The sequence below is a fragment of the Hylaeus volcanicus genome, chromosome 6, assembly GCF_026283585.1.
Source record: "Hylaeus volcanicus isolate JK05 chromosome 6, UHH_iyHylVolc1.0_haploid, whole genome shotgun sequence".
In the NCBI taxonomy this organism is placed as follows: Eukaryota; Metazoa; Arthropoda; class Insecta; order Hymenoptera; family Colletidae; genus Hylaeus; species Hylaeus volcanicus.
Genome location: NC_071981.1, coordinates 13,256,345 through 13,270,083, shown reverse-complemented (window position 1 = coordinate 13,270,083; position 13,739 = coordinate 13,256,345). Strand labels below are relative to the sequence as shown.

General features: G+C 29.6%; 3 protein-coding genes across 6 annotated transcripts; 1 reads left to right on the top strand and 2 right to left on the bottom strand.

The window, feature by feature from the left end:
• Positions 1-201: 201 nt before the first annotated feature.
• LOC128879004 (serine/threonine-protein phosphatase 2A catalytic subunit alpha isoform) lies at positions 202-6,917 on the top strand. Of its 2 annotated transcripts, XM_054127765.1 has the most exons (7): positions 202-447; positions 2,612-2,821; positions 2,944-3,207; positions 3,288-3,460; positions 3,594-3,701; positions 3,796-3,897; positions 6,738-6,917. In XM_054127765.1, exons 1-6 carry the CDS (start codon positions 346-348, stop codon positions 3,866-3,868), a joined length of 930 nt encoding a protein of 309 aa, XP_053983740.1. In that variant the 5' UTR covers positions 202-345; the 3' UTR covers positions 3,869-3,897; positions 6,738-6,917. The 2 variants fall into 2 exon arrangements, with proteins under 2 accessions (XP_053983740.1, XP_053983739.1); XM_054127764.1 differs by lacking the exon at positions 6,738-6,917 and having other exon boundaries at positions 3,796-6,269.
• On the bottom strand, positions 6,786-10,769 carry LOC128879002 (solute carrier family 25 member 16-like). 3 transcript variants are annotated; one of them, XM_054127762.1, is made up of 8 exons: positions 10,277-10,769; positions 9,668-9,772; positions 9,329-9,421; positions 9,122-9,255; positions 8,582-8,767; positions 8,137-8,293; positions 7,719-7,860; positions 6,786-7,633 (listed from the first exon to the last, which is right to left on the bottom strand). In XM_054127762.1, the coding sequence occupies exons 2-8, from the start codon at positions 9,729-9,731 to the stop codon at positions 7,459-7,461; spliced, it is 951 nt and encodes a 316-aa protein (XP_053983737.1). In that variant the 5' UTR covers positions 9,732-9,772; positions 10,277-10,769; the 3' UTR covers positions 6,786-7,458. The 3 variants fall into 3 exon arrangements, with proteins under 3 accessions (XP_053983737.1, XP_053983735.1, XP_053983734.1); XM_054127760.1 differs by lacking the exon at positions 10,277-10,769 and having other exon boundaries at positions 6,786-6,942; positions 7,443-7,633; positions 9,668-9,791; XM_054127759.1 differs by lacking the exon at positions 10,277-10,769 and having other exon boundaries at positions 9,668-9,791.
• Positions 10,770-11,628: 859 nt separating this feature from the next.
• Positions 11,629-13,697, bottom strand: LOC128879005 (39S ribosomal protein L15, mitochondrial). The gene is made up of 5 exons (XM_054127766.1): positions 13,397-13,697; positions 12,869-13,023; positions 12,402-12,567; positions 12,155-12,314; positions 11,629-12,077 (listed from the first exon to the last, which is right to left on the bottom strand). Exons 1-5 carry the CDS (start codon positions 13,496-13,498, stop codon positions 11,776-11,778), a joined length of 885 nt encoding a protein of 294 aa, XP_053983741.1. The 5' UTR covers positions 13,499-13,697; the 3' UTR covers positions 11,629-11,775.
• Between the last annotated feature and the right edge of the window lie 42 nt (positions 13,698-13,739).

Here is a 13,739-nt window from a genome sequence, read left to right as displayed (position 1 = left end):
TTTCCCCTTACGCGGCAAAAATTAAGGAATAAGAGTGTACAGTATCGTGACAGGCGCGCAACAGTAAAGTCTGTCCGTCATTGGACAACGTGCGATAAACGCAAGTGGTGATTGGTCGATATGGTAATCCGGGTTATAGTTAGTGAAGCACGCATGAATTGAGTATGACGTCACCGTCAGTACTCGCGATCGGCCATTTTGTGAGTGTGTGCTTGATCGAGATATTTGTGTTAAGAAGCTTTTCCAGTAAAACCGAATGATTTAGTTTACGAGACGGACTCGCTTTACTTTTATTACACGTGCTAAGAGCGCGGGATATTCTTGGACTTTACGTAGATTCGTACGATGGAGGAAAAAGCGTCGTTGAAAGAACTTGACCAGTGGATAGAACAATTAAATGACTGCCAACAACTAACAGAAAGCCAAGTGAAAACTCTGTGCGAGAAGGTACGCGATCCGTCTTTAATTCCTTCCTTGTCGATTTCTATGCAACTGATTAATCAGAAAATTTCATTTACATATCACGCGATTAATTCTCGTTTGCTGTATTACGTTCGTTTACTGATATTTTGCGATAACACTGACCATGGTTTGACGTGTCATTACAAAATTTCATTATAATCAGTTTGAATACATTGTTTTTTCTATCAATCCTTGTACATTGCACAATTTCGCTGTACTTCAGATTTCGGTAAAAATTCGTGTCCCGATTGCGTTCGGACGCTCAACAACCGTATTCACTGCTGTTCAAGCTTCCACTGCAACTTGTTCAGCGCCTATGAAATTGACTGGCTCGTTGAATCAGCCAACAATTCTATTTTTGTTACTTATTGAATAGGGTTTCTTTTGGCATATAGATTGCACCTTGGTTTATACGTTTCGATGCTTCTACAAAAGGATTTTTTAAAACCGAAATTATTTCGATATTCGTCATTTTTTGGATTAATCGTACCGAAACGTTTATAGTTGTAAAAAGTAAGAATCCGAAGATATACCAAAACCGATATCAATACCGGTAATTTTCTGGTTTTCACCTGACCAATACGACATTTATGTAACTTCTTAAAATGTACACCATAATATACATAATACTGTTGTAGTAGTATGAATATACATGTTTACGAATACAATGTACATAAAATTTATAAATGCTGGTGATATTAAACACACTTCACAAGAATTTTAGATCTAAAACATAGAACTAACACTTGTTAGTTTCCTTTGTGGTTTTGATGTACAAAACAGAATGGTATTTTGTTTCGAGTTATAACGAATGTATTTGTGAAGTTACAAATTATATGGAAGAAATGGATTGTAAAAGAACAAATGTGTATGTGTATATATACTAGTAATAAATTTTTGATACCTTTATTTCTTTAAGGGTTATTCAAGTATAATTTGAAAATATCAGTATACTATTGTTACTTGGTATTTTTGTACAAATCTATGTTTCATTCGTTTGATTGTTTCTTTTTACCACTTGTATAAGTTTTGCAAATTGAAGTTGAAAATTCAAAATTATTCCAATACTTCGTAATTACAATCTAAACTAGATAATGATTTCCTACACAAAATGATATCAATTCCAATAGATACCAATACAAATAGTGATATCATCTATGTATTTATAAATATTTCCTGATGTAGATGAAAGAAATACCACAATGATAATCATTTCACTTATATAGTCAATACAATACTTTATTGTGTAAAAAAATAACTTCATCTTTAAATCATCAATTTGTATTTGTTTTGTATTTTCCATTTAACATTAACACCATTTGTAAGTATGTTTTCCATACAGTTAACATAAATTATTAATTAGTACAATTATGTTTCTAATTATTCTTGCTAGCAGAAACAATAGCAATCAGATTGTTTATTTCAATTTAAAGATTAAGTTTGCTGACTGTATTATATACTATGGTGTTTATATAGTTATTTCTGAATTTAATTTTCTATCAATGAGCATTTACAGTTTTGTCTCCTAGAGTGATTGAGCCTTGGGATTGGTCATAATTAATTGTGGAAGCAAGTGGTTTATTGAATTAATTATAAATGCAAACTATTTTGATTCAATTACTTCTGAAGTTCGTTAAAACTATGATGTATCATTCACAATTGACAAAATCAATACCTAAAGGATTTTAGGATTGCATAATTAATATAGAATATAATTTATCCATTTTGAATGAAATTTTAAACTGTCTATATTAATTATATTAACTAAATTTTAACTATATATATATATATATATAAAGAAAAGAATTGATTAGTAACCAATTTCTTCAAAAAGATAATTTTTCTTTATACACAAATATAAATCTACTACAGTATTCTAAATATATCTACTACAGTATAGATGTAAGATACAAATCTAGTAGAAAATGTGGCTCTTTAGTATTTCTAATAGATGATATATAGCTCCTGTCATGACAAGGTTTGACCGCTATCATTATACATATATCTTTGCCTAATCTGTTGGGTCATTTTATTGTAAGATTCTTTATATGATTTTACATATTTGTATGTATTTATTTTATGGGTTAAGTTAAAAGCATATGTTATACTCAAAACACCATATATTGTAAGATTCAATGTATTTTTATAGGCAAAAGAAATCTTAGCTAAAGAGTCTAATGTACAAGAAGTAAAATGCCCTGTGACAGTATGTGGAGATGTACATGGACAGTTCCATGATTTAATGGAATTGTTCAGAATAGGAGGCAAATCTCCAGATACAAATTATCTTTTTATGGGAGACTATGTAGATCGTGGTTATTACTCTGTTGAAACTGTTACCTTGCTTGTTGCACTCAAGGTAAGATTATAGACAAAGATAATTGATCAAATTTAACGAAGCCCAAATATTTTATTATTTATATAAAAGTATTAAATATATTAAATCAAATATCAATTAACAAAATAATCTCAACTCTATAGGTCAGATATAGGGAAAGAATAACAATTTTACGAGGTAATCATGAGTCGAGACAAATCACACAGGTATATGGATTTTATGATGAATGTTTACGTAAATATGGTAATGCCAATGTGTGGAAATTCTTCACGGACCTGTTTGATTATTTACCATTGACTGCACTAGTAGATGGTCAAATATTTTGTCTGCATGGTGGTTTATCACCATCAATTGATACATTAGATCATATACGTGCCCTAGATCGTCTTCAAGAGGTACCACATGAGGTTGGTGTTCATGCTTGGATTCATAAGATTACAAGTAAAATTATGAAATTTAAAATAACATTTGATTGTGTTTTTTTAAGGGTCCAATGTGTGACCTTTTATGGTCAGACCCAGATGATAGAGGAGGGTGGGGTATTTCTCCTCGTGGGGCAGGATATACTTTTGGACAAGATATTTCAGAAACTTTTAATCATTCTAATGGCCTGACATTAGTATCACGAGCACATCAATTAGTTATGGAGGGTTACAATTGGTATATTTATTAACATTGTTCATTTATAGATTCCCTTTGTATTAGTATTTATTCCTCATGTATTATATTCTATAATAACATTCATGCAATAATCGCATATTGTTTTATCTCACATGTATATTTCTTGTTACAGGTGTCATGATCGTAACGTTGTAACTATATTCTCAGCACCTAATTATTGTTATCGCTGTGGAAATCAAGCTGCAATCATGGAATTAGATGACGCTTTAAAATATTCATTGTAAGTTTCAAATAAATGTATGAAAAATTACGTAACAATTTCAAAATAATTAAATATATAATCTTAATTTGTTTTTTATTTTTCAATTTTTCAGCCTTCAATTTGACCCAGCTCCAAGGCGTGGAGAACCACATGTTACTAGGCGGACACCAGACTATTTCTTGTAAAGAGTCAAACCCCAGATTTAAATATTAAGGTAGGGGTATGGAAATGATTCAGGCTTTATAACAATGCTCCTGAACATAATTTATGGATAGAACATCAATAAAAGTGTGAGGTTCCAACTATCCTTACACAACATATTATAGTCTCAAGTATTATATCATGATTCACTTTGTGATGTCTCGCAGAGAGACAAAACACACATCCGCATATTTGGCGTGTGTCCAACACCATACATCTAGACACAACATTAATTGTATACATAAAAGAAAGAAACAAACAATAATGTACACGCGTATCAATTAAAATTCACATATAGCATTGAGTTCTATAACTTTCATTGTACTGCTTGTATTTTTATTATCAAGAAAAAAAAAAGAAATGAACATAATACATGGATTGAACGCAATAAGTAGTGCGAACAAAAATATGTGCATGGTACTGTTTTGAAACCTTGAACAAATATTAATTTATTAAAACTGTTTATACAAACAAAATTATTTGTTACGTAAACTGAATAGAAATAATGTTGTTTAAGGTTTCAATAAGCATACCAAAAATGATCATAGTTTATATTTAAGAGAGTGTCACGTAATTATTAATACGAATGGAGCGTGAAATGTTCCGCCTCAAGAAAATATAAAAAGGGTTGATGCAACAGTAAATTTGGCATATACAAGTTGTGCCATATAAGCAATTTAATAAGTTCTTTAGTGGATTTTTTAATTGATTGTAATATAGTATTACACATAATGATTCATTAGAATCATAGTACCTAATAATTTCGCTATTTTTAAGTTGTTTTATTAAGCGCATCAAAACATAATTTTTATAAATCACATTTTTCTAATCGTACTAACATAATAAATAAAACTGCAAGCTGGTCAATTGTGTCTATCCTATAATATTTATTCTATTTCTAAAGGTTTTTATTTTCTGAACCTATTGGAACAGGTATAGTTTCTAAATCTTTATACATATGAATTTAAGCGCACGACTATCTTGTGATTTGTAAGGAAATAGCAAAACTTTTGCATCAATCCTATAAAAAAATTCCTAACTGAAATACACACACTTTATACGAAATGAATTCATGCATTCACGATCATTAAATTGGAAATTAATTGCTCATGATCCTACCAATTTACCTTTTTACTAATTAATAGGTATAAAATGATGCTTTTGATAAATAAACATGTGTAATGCAAGTCAAACAAACTTCTTGTGTTGTGTCAAATCATTCATATTCATCAGTACACAAACATTGTATACATGAGCATCGGATGAATTTGCAAAATACATATGTTCATAGAAGTAAGCATGTAATTTGAGCATATGCATAATGAAACAAACGATACAGTAGAAGTAATAAGATGAAAAAGTGAAATGTATAGATGCACACTATAGCAATTTACTAAGACTGTAAATCTAAAAGAAAATAGCACAGAAACCATAATATTATGGATACAGCAACCCCTTCTGCATGATGCAGAGCTGAGCATTTTTTGTTTTGTTTTATATCACATATTAAACACATTCAGTGATTGATGATTGATTATAAAAAAACTAAGAATAAAATTTCCTACATAGAATGAAAAGAAAAATTGTAGTATTATAATAGAAGGAAATGAGTTAATTAGAAATAAGGCTTACATGAAAATCAGTAATAGATCTTAGAACTTGTATAGCTAATTTTGTATTCACTCTATTTATTCTCTCTTCTTAAAGTATTTCATATAATGAATAAATTTCAGTACCAGAGACAAACTTATTAGCTGTTAAATTCGCTACAAGACTTTGTAAGCTAATTATTTTTGAGTTATCAAGTTTTCATTTATGTTTTTCCTATTTCTAATCCAATTTTGACACTGAATATCAAACTTAGATTACATGCAGATTTTGATAAAATATTTATTGTCTTCAATTAAGATAAATCGAACAAAATATGCTTTTATCGGAAGCTGATTGATTGATTGATCACCAATGCACATGCATAAAATCAATTCAGAACTCGAAATGTCTCAAACACGTTTGTTGTGTATATAAATTTGGGGTAATATGATCAGTTTATACCTGTATATAATTATTGTATATGACATGCTTACTACATTTTGTATATATCAATTCAAAATAACGCTTTCTATATCTTTTACAACGTTTTATATTAGCCTGAACAAATGCTTTGAACTGTGAATTATGTGTGTGTATTTGGTTTTTAACTTTCAGCATGCTTCGCTGATTTTAGACTTCGGGTATCTTCGAAATATTCAGTTACAAGCATTAAACGGGTTTGCAAAATCTGTATTTAGACAGAAAATGCTGAAGCAAAGAAAACAGTATGCCATGAACTGATATTATGTCGCCTCATTATAAACAAAGCTGGAGAAATAAAGAGATGTTATCATATTTAGAGTCTTACATCATTTTTACACTGAATGTCAATAGTACAAGAAATATAATGAGCAAAACTAATAATTAATCATAAGATTAATTATCAAATAATCATTTACATGTTTACTAACATAAAAACTTTAAAAATAAGTTTTCATAGAAATAGGTGAATTTTTATGAATGAAATCGTACTTATACATTACACGATTCTAAGAATACAAAGATATGTACAAAAATAAACATATATTAAGAAGATATTGAACAAACAAACACTTCAAATTGAAACGCCGACATAAATTATTCATTATTATATGACATTTCTTAACTACATATATATGTTCATGCCTCCCATAAATAAATGAGAAACTCTTGTGTTTAAGATGTAGTGGTTCTCGTTACTATTGAATTTTATGTACATATTGCAAATTGATATACACTATACTTTCTCCTACTATCAAAATAATTTATTCGTCTTTTTTTCAGTATTTTTAATTAATAAGAAAGTGCTTGATGGAGCCAAGTAGAGCATGATAATTGAAGAAAAATATTTTATTTATAAACCTTCTATGATCCTGGAATTACCGCGTTCCCAAGACAATTATTGTTATATACATTCCTTTGGAACATCCATACCAAATATATTATTTCTTATATATGATATAAGTGTTTATAATAAATTAATCCTTACCTAAAATTCAAATTTTCTATTATTTAACACTATCGATAGAAATATACAATTCTATTACAATTGCTAGTTTTTAGCTTTGTTTTCAGTTCTTAAATACAATAATATTCGGTTGCAGTTTCTTTCTATACATCGTTAACGAACATTTCTTGTGTTGCGTATTAATATACACTACAAATGTACAACATTTGGTATTTATTATTCGGGATTAAACTGCACTTTGTATTAGAACTTGACTTTTTTTTTTATGTATTCTCGTGTCTGTACATACGTCTGTATAATTTTCGCTTAAATAAGCGCTAGGATCACGGAGCTTCCGCTTTTAAGTTATCGCGCGGGCATGGCTCGTCAGTCAGTCTCGTTTTAGTCGTATAACAGCAACCACTTTCTTTATACTTTGTTAATAAACCGAGGGTATTTATTCCAAGGCTCCGTTAATTCTAACACTTTGTTGTATGTGCTTTGTACTTCTGCATAGGTAAAGTTGGAATATCAAAACTCACTATGATATAAAATAAATTATACTTTCATTCCCGTGTCTAAATTGAGTACTTGTTTCATGATTTCATACGTTGTAAAACTAACTGACACCATAGGAATAGCTCGCAAATAATTAATGCTCATCCCACGATAGAGACCTTTCGTAATGCCATTTTCTCTATATATTAGTTTTATAGTTTTTAACATGCCAGCGCTAGAAAAAAATGTCCAGTGCAGTAGTATTTAACAATAAGTCATTTAACAAATTAGTTATTTTTTTAATTTGTAGACATAGTTACCTATATTTGTGCGTATCTGGATTCATCATAGATAATTGCATACGTCTTCTAGTAACATCTAATGGATATGAAAAACTTTGAGCAATGGCACCTGCAATACCTCCACATAATAATCTTGCTGGTACAGTTAAAACTAAACCACCTATAAATATATATAAGCACTTTACTCTTGTTAAGTATGATCAATATAGTAGTCAAGAGTATATAGTTAATTCAATATAATATCATTGTATATTACAAACTTTTCTTTTTTAATTGACAGTATAAAAATCCAAGTATTTGTATAACTAGATGTTCAATGGAATATTTATTGCTTTATAGAAGAATATGTATAAACATTTATATATTTAATATACTTATTACATATATTACAGTACATATGGAAATTTTTGTTATGAAAATTTATTATTGTTCGTACCTGTATTTTTATCACATTTGTCACAAAAAATGTTTGATCCATATTTCATGCACAAGTACTTAAACTTCTCAAATGAATAAAACGAAAATCCTGCATATGGGATCATACCAATAACAGTTGGACAAAATCCTTTGTATAATCCTTTGAGACCACCTTCCTGAAAGATATATGGTATGATATAAATTTTAAAATAATGTTTTTGAATTAATTGTTTTAAAGTTACACAAGAAAAGTCTGGTAAAAAGGAAAACATGTCAACAAAAGTAAAAATATTATTAAGTTATTGATATATTCATAAATTATCTAACATTTCTTATCTTTCACAGAAAGGTTCAAAGTCTGAATGCTATTTGCATTTTGCACTTTATACTTTTATGTTAGATACTGAATTGAATATAATTTACTTTTTTTTTTTATTAATGCTTGCTAGAATATAAATAAGTACCTCCTTGAAAATTGTGATACCCGCATGAATAATTCCTTCGTAAATGTGTTCTCCAGTAACTTGAAAAGCAAGCCTAGCTCTAATGGTGTCTAGTGGATATGTTAATGTAACTGCTGTAACACCAGCAGCAGATCCAGCCAAAAATTTATCTATATGTGAGTTCTTCCCAAATAAGGCTCCTAAATACTGGTAAAAATTAAATATAACTTAATTTGCTCGCAATCTCATGTGTTTACTAATTCTTTTTTTAACACAAATGTGTTTCATCTATCTTGTTTAACCATGGTCTCTGTATTCTTTTTTACACCTCTATATTTATTATACGTTTTTGTGTTTTTATAAATATATTTATGTATATATGTGTGTGTACACATAAATTCATAAGGGAATCTATATGGTTAAGGCTCACCTTCAAATTATGAGCATGTCTTTATATTAATAACGGTTACTTCGCTCTGTGGAACCACTTTACCCAGAACAAACTTAGTATTACTTTCTAAAATATTTTAGCATAATAGGTAAGAAATAATCGATATTTACCTTCTTGTACAATTCAAATGATGTAAACTGTGTTGCTGCATATGGAAAGATTCGAATCATTTGAGCAAAGTTTCCCTTGTAGAGAGCAAAAAATTGTTCACGTTGGATAATCTCTCTTAGACCAGAAAAAACACCTTGTTTAATAAATTAGTGTTAGTCATATATCATGTAATTTTTAATCATTTTTCACAACAGTATCATTCTTACCTAAGTGTTTATAGTGTTCACTGTGTGCTTGCAGTAATATTTTTATTCTATCTAAGGGAGCCACTGCTGTTTTTGAACACATTCCAGCTACACCTACGAAATAAATAATTTCATTAAAATCTATAATAGTTGTTAAACAGTTCTGTAAAATATATTGTATTTTCTGAATTGCACTGTCATTAGTGATTGTTCAATAATAAGAAGAAATTTTGTGTATAAATAATATAAGAAGCATGTTTAAAAAATAAGTTATTAATGAAAGATATAATTAATGTGCACCTCTGATTGTTTACTAACAAAAGCAAATTATGTTTCACTAGAAGCAACATTTTAACTCACCACCAGCAATTAGACTTTTGCAGATAAATTCATAATTCTTCTCAGACTCAACACGAAATGCCATTTTTTTCTTTTTTTTATTGTTGTCACAGGAAAAGTTTAACACTGGAAGAAAATCGAAACACCTGTCACGGAAGAATACTGAATTTAAACTACCCTATCGCGTAGCTGTCGTTAATGAGGTAACCGACTTCGATGTACCGTTTCTGTACGCGTCAGAAATGTCAAATATGTAGGTTGTGTTCACCTTAAACTTGGACTTTCACACGAGACTGTAAAACGTTGACCAAAGTACATTAAAAAAAAAAAGATAAATAAAGTGTAGACGGATGTCGCGTTAGATAAACCTTTTCAAGCGAGAATCAACAAAGTTTGCCCGATTCTATTTACTCAATACGCATTCATACTTATTGTTATGTATACTACGTATGGAATTAACCATACTGAACTGACAATGAGATGTTTACATCTAACAAGAAAGCATTCAACTTGTCCCCCTCTCCTCCAATTTTAATTTACTTTTACAGAGTGGTAAACAGGTCCTTGGTTATTAAGAAATATTTGGTATGATAACTCGATAATTTTAAATATATAAGTAATGTAACATACCTTGCGATTAATGCTATAGTTATTAGTCCGTTATCGAAATAGTCGTAATACGGATGGTATGGAGTTCTTGTACTCGAAAGATCGTAGGATCGAATGCCGTTGCCCAACATCATTTTACTCTTTAATTGCTTCTATTTATAATTGTATTGGCGATATGTCCAATGGTAATCGTTATACATTATTTTCTTTAACTCGATTATTCAGTAAAACCTCACTTATCCGAGCAAGTCCGCGGACAAGACAGTTCCGATAACCAAGTAGTTCTGATAATAGAGGTCCACTAGCTATCCCCTCCATGAAGTTCACACTCGATCATGGTTTAGGTCAATTCATGTAATAAAAGGAACAAATCACTACGGATAGCTAGAGTTGATTTATGTATCTCGTATAAACGAGGTTCTACTGTATTTACACTGTAACGATGAGTATGAATAATTTCAAATCAGCGTGATCAGCACTGCCTGAATCTACACTGACGCTGTTACCAGGGCCGACGTGACCTTTTCCGGGGCCTGAATTTATGAGAAATTATTTATTTACAAATGCTGTTACATATTATATATTTTTTATAAGATGAATATTGAATAATAATACTTTGATGATTTTTGTCACTCCGTTGAACTGAGTCATTGCTACTAAAAAAATGTCTTGCACCTGTTAATGGTATCATCATTCTGTAAAAAATTAATTAAAATCGGTGCCTTTTAATTGGTTAATTTAGATCCTGGCTGTTACAATGACATACTATTACGTACTATCACATTACCTTGCTTAAAAAGTTCCAGGTCAAACTCGTTTACAAGAAGCAGATTCTTGATCGAATAGTTTATTTACAGCAAGTTTGAGTGAATGGCGACTATTACCTACATAAAGCAATTTTAATAGAAAAATCATCTATTATAAGTTTTCATTGTATACCTTTTTTTGAAAACTTCTTCCAATAATGCTTAAAACCATTTTCTAACTTCTTTATAACTCATTCACATTGTCTACTAAAAAATAATTAGCATTATGTTAATTACTATTTAAATTATGACAAGTGAACACTAAATTGTAAATTGGGTAGATAGAGGAAACTTTGATAGAATAATTCATCCTCTTTGAAAGATATGCACAAAATTAAAATTAATTGTACAGTTAAGGTTTTTTTTATTTAAAATTTTACAACTAACCTGTATCAGGGCAACTAGTAAATTTGGTCTATGTTAAGTTATAAAATTTTATCCTCTCCTCGACATAATAAATGAGTAAATATTTAATTCAACATTATTTGACTTTGATTTACAAGATATTTCGTTTAAATTTTTCTTTTCTAATTAGTAACCAAATACGAAAGAACACTACAGAAAAAATCTGTGGAATTTATTTATTTTGATAAATTTTAAAAAATGATTCGCATTTGTTATTAAATAATATAAAGCTTGCCTAAGTTTACAAATTACTTTTTTCATCAAATTATTTATTTATTTTTTTAAACGAGTATGCTACAAAGAAACACTTCAACTTAAATAATATTCTTTAAGATATTCAGCTTTAGGTTTAAGAATCGCTTCATCCTTAAGACTAATGACCCAACCAGGTTCGAGGCCATAAAATATTTGTCTAGGATCTTTACGTTGTGTAAGCATTTCATAATCTGGATCATCTTCAATCTTTGGAAGTACGTAACCATATTTTTGAGACAAAACCAATCGTTCTTGAGAAATCAACTCAGGATTAGCTAAATATCCTCTTGATGCTGCACTTGAATAATATTCTAAGCAATCTGTTGGTGGTAACATTCTGCGTGGTATTGCTGTTCCTAAATAATTAAAAATAGTTTAAATATGACATTCTGAAATGTTTAGTTTTTATGCCAAAAAAGAACAAAGAGTTCACCTCTGTTGAAAAATTTCTTTACATCGTGTAATACATATAAACTGTGAGGGTCGTAATATGCAGTGCAAATAGTACCACCATTTCTTTCAATTGCTGCTATTACAGGCTCACTGGCCCATTGAACTTCTATGTTTACTTTTGTAGTAAAATAATCAGCTCCCTTAAAATCGATTTTAAGCAACTCAACATGCTTCTTACATAAAAAATTTTATTTAATTTATTTGAATTTCAAAATAAAATAATATACCTCATCTGTAAGATGAACACCAGCATGCTTGTGGTCTACATTAAAGTTATACAATCCTGTGTTGAGTATAGATACAAGATCAATAGGTTTAGATGGATCTACCCTGTTTGTATCAATAAACATTTGCAATTGATGTAAGGATAAAGGTGGATACTCTCTTCTTAAACTGTAATACGTACAAGCATCTTTAATTAAGATATTACCATTAACATTAAATTTTATATTAATGACAACTCTTTCTATAATAATGAAATTAATAAAAACGACATAAGTGCAATTTCATATGAGTTTTACTGCATTGCTTTATGTTTGTGGTTTTACCTGTATCTATTTATGTGTCCAGTATTATTTTATTTAGTATTCTAAGTTTTAGAAATGTACCTTGAACTTTGACTTGAATTTTACTGTATATAAAACTATATTGTAATAACAAATTTTATTTAAATATTAATACATGTACAACTTACTGATGCCCTTTATAATATGGTTCAAATCCAAATCTGAGATAAAATGGATTGTTTCCAGTTTCATACCCAATGCGCAAGAAATTTTGCCTCTGACCGGATCCCTTATTACCAGCTCCATGCTTATTTCCACCATGTTGCCCTCGGCCACGTTTAGACTATTAAAAATATGACTTTCAAAATAATTATTATAAACCAATTATCATATCAATTCAAAATAATAGATTAGTTTATACCATACTCATTTTCATTATATAGACTAAATACTATAATATTACATGCATGCTTATCCAATTACAAAGCTATTTAGTATATATATTATTTTTAATTTGATATGTCTTCTTTGACCACATTATACCAGCTCAATATGCCATCGTTTACATCAGATGTTTGGTACCAATAAAGTACCTGGTACCAATACCAGATACACAATGAATACTAAGCCAGTGATACAATCTAGTCGAACTTTAATTTATATTAACTTGATTTTTTGTTTATTAAAGTATATGTTATTATTAGAGCAATTCTTACAGGTTTAGTTGATCCAGGATTGCCTCGAAGATTACTTAAACACACTCTTGGCAATGTTCGTAACATTGACAATGCCAAATCTTTGCCATATTTTCCAGCCATTATTTTCGATAATTCAAACACGTCGTTCAAAACGTTATACACTTCTTTATAATAGTAATTTTAGCAAATTTAAATTCATTCATTAATTTTTATTTGGGTTACGATTCAAAAAACATAACCTCAACGACAAACACTTATCTAAATACGCATGAACATCCACACATTAATGGTGCGCAGGAGCCAGAGCCAAACTGCGAGTTGACTTCAGCGACAGTTGCGGAAAAAGTAAGAAACTCCGGGA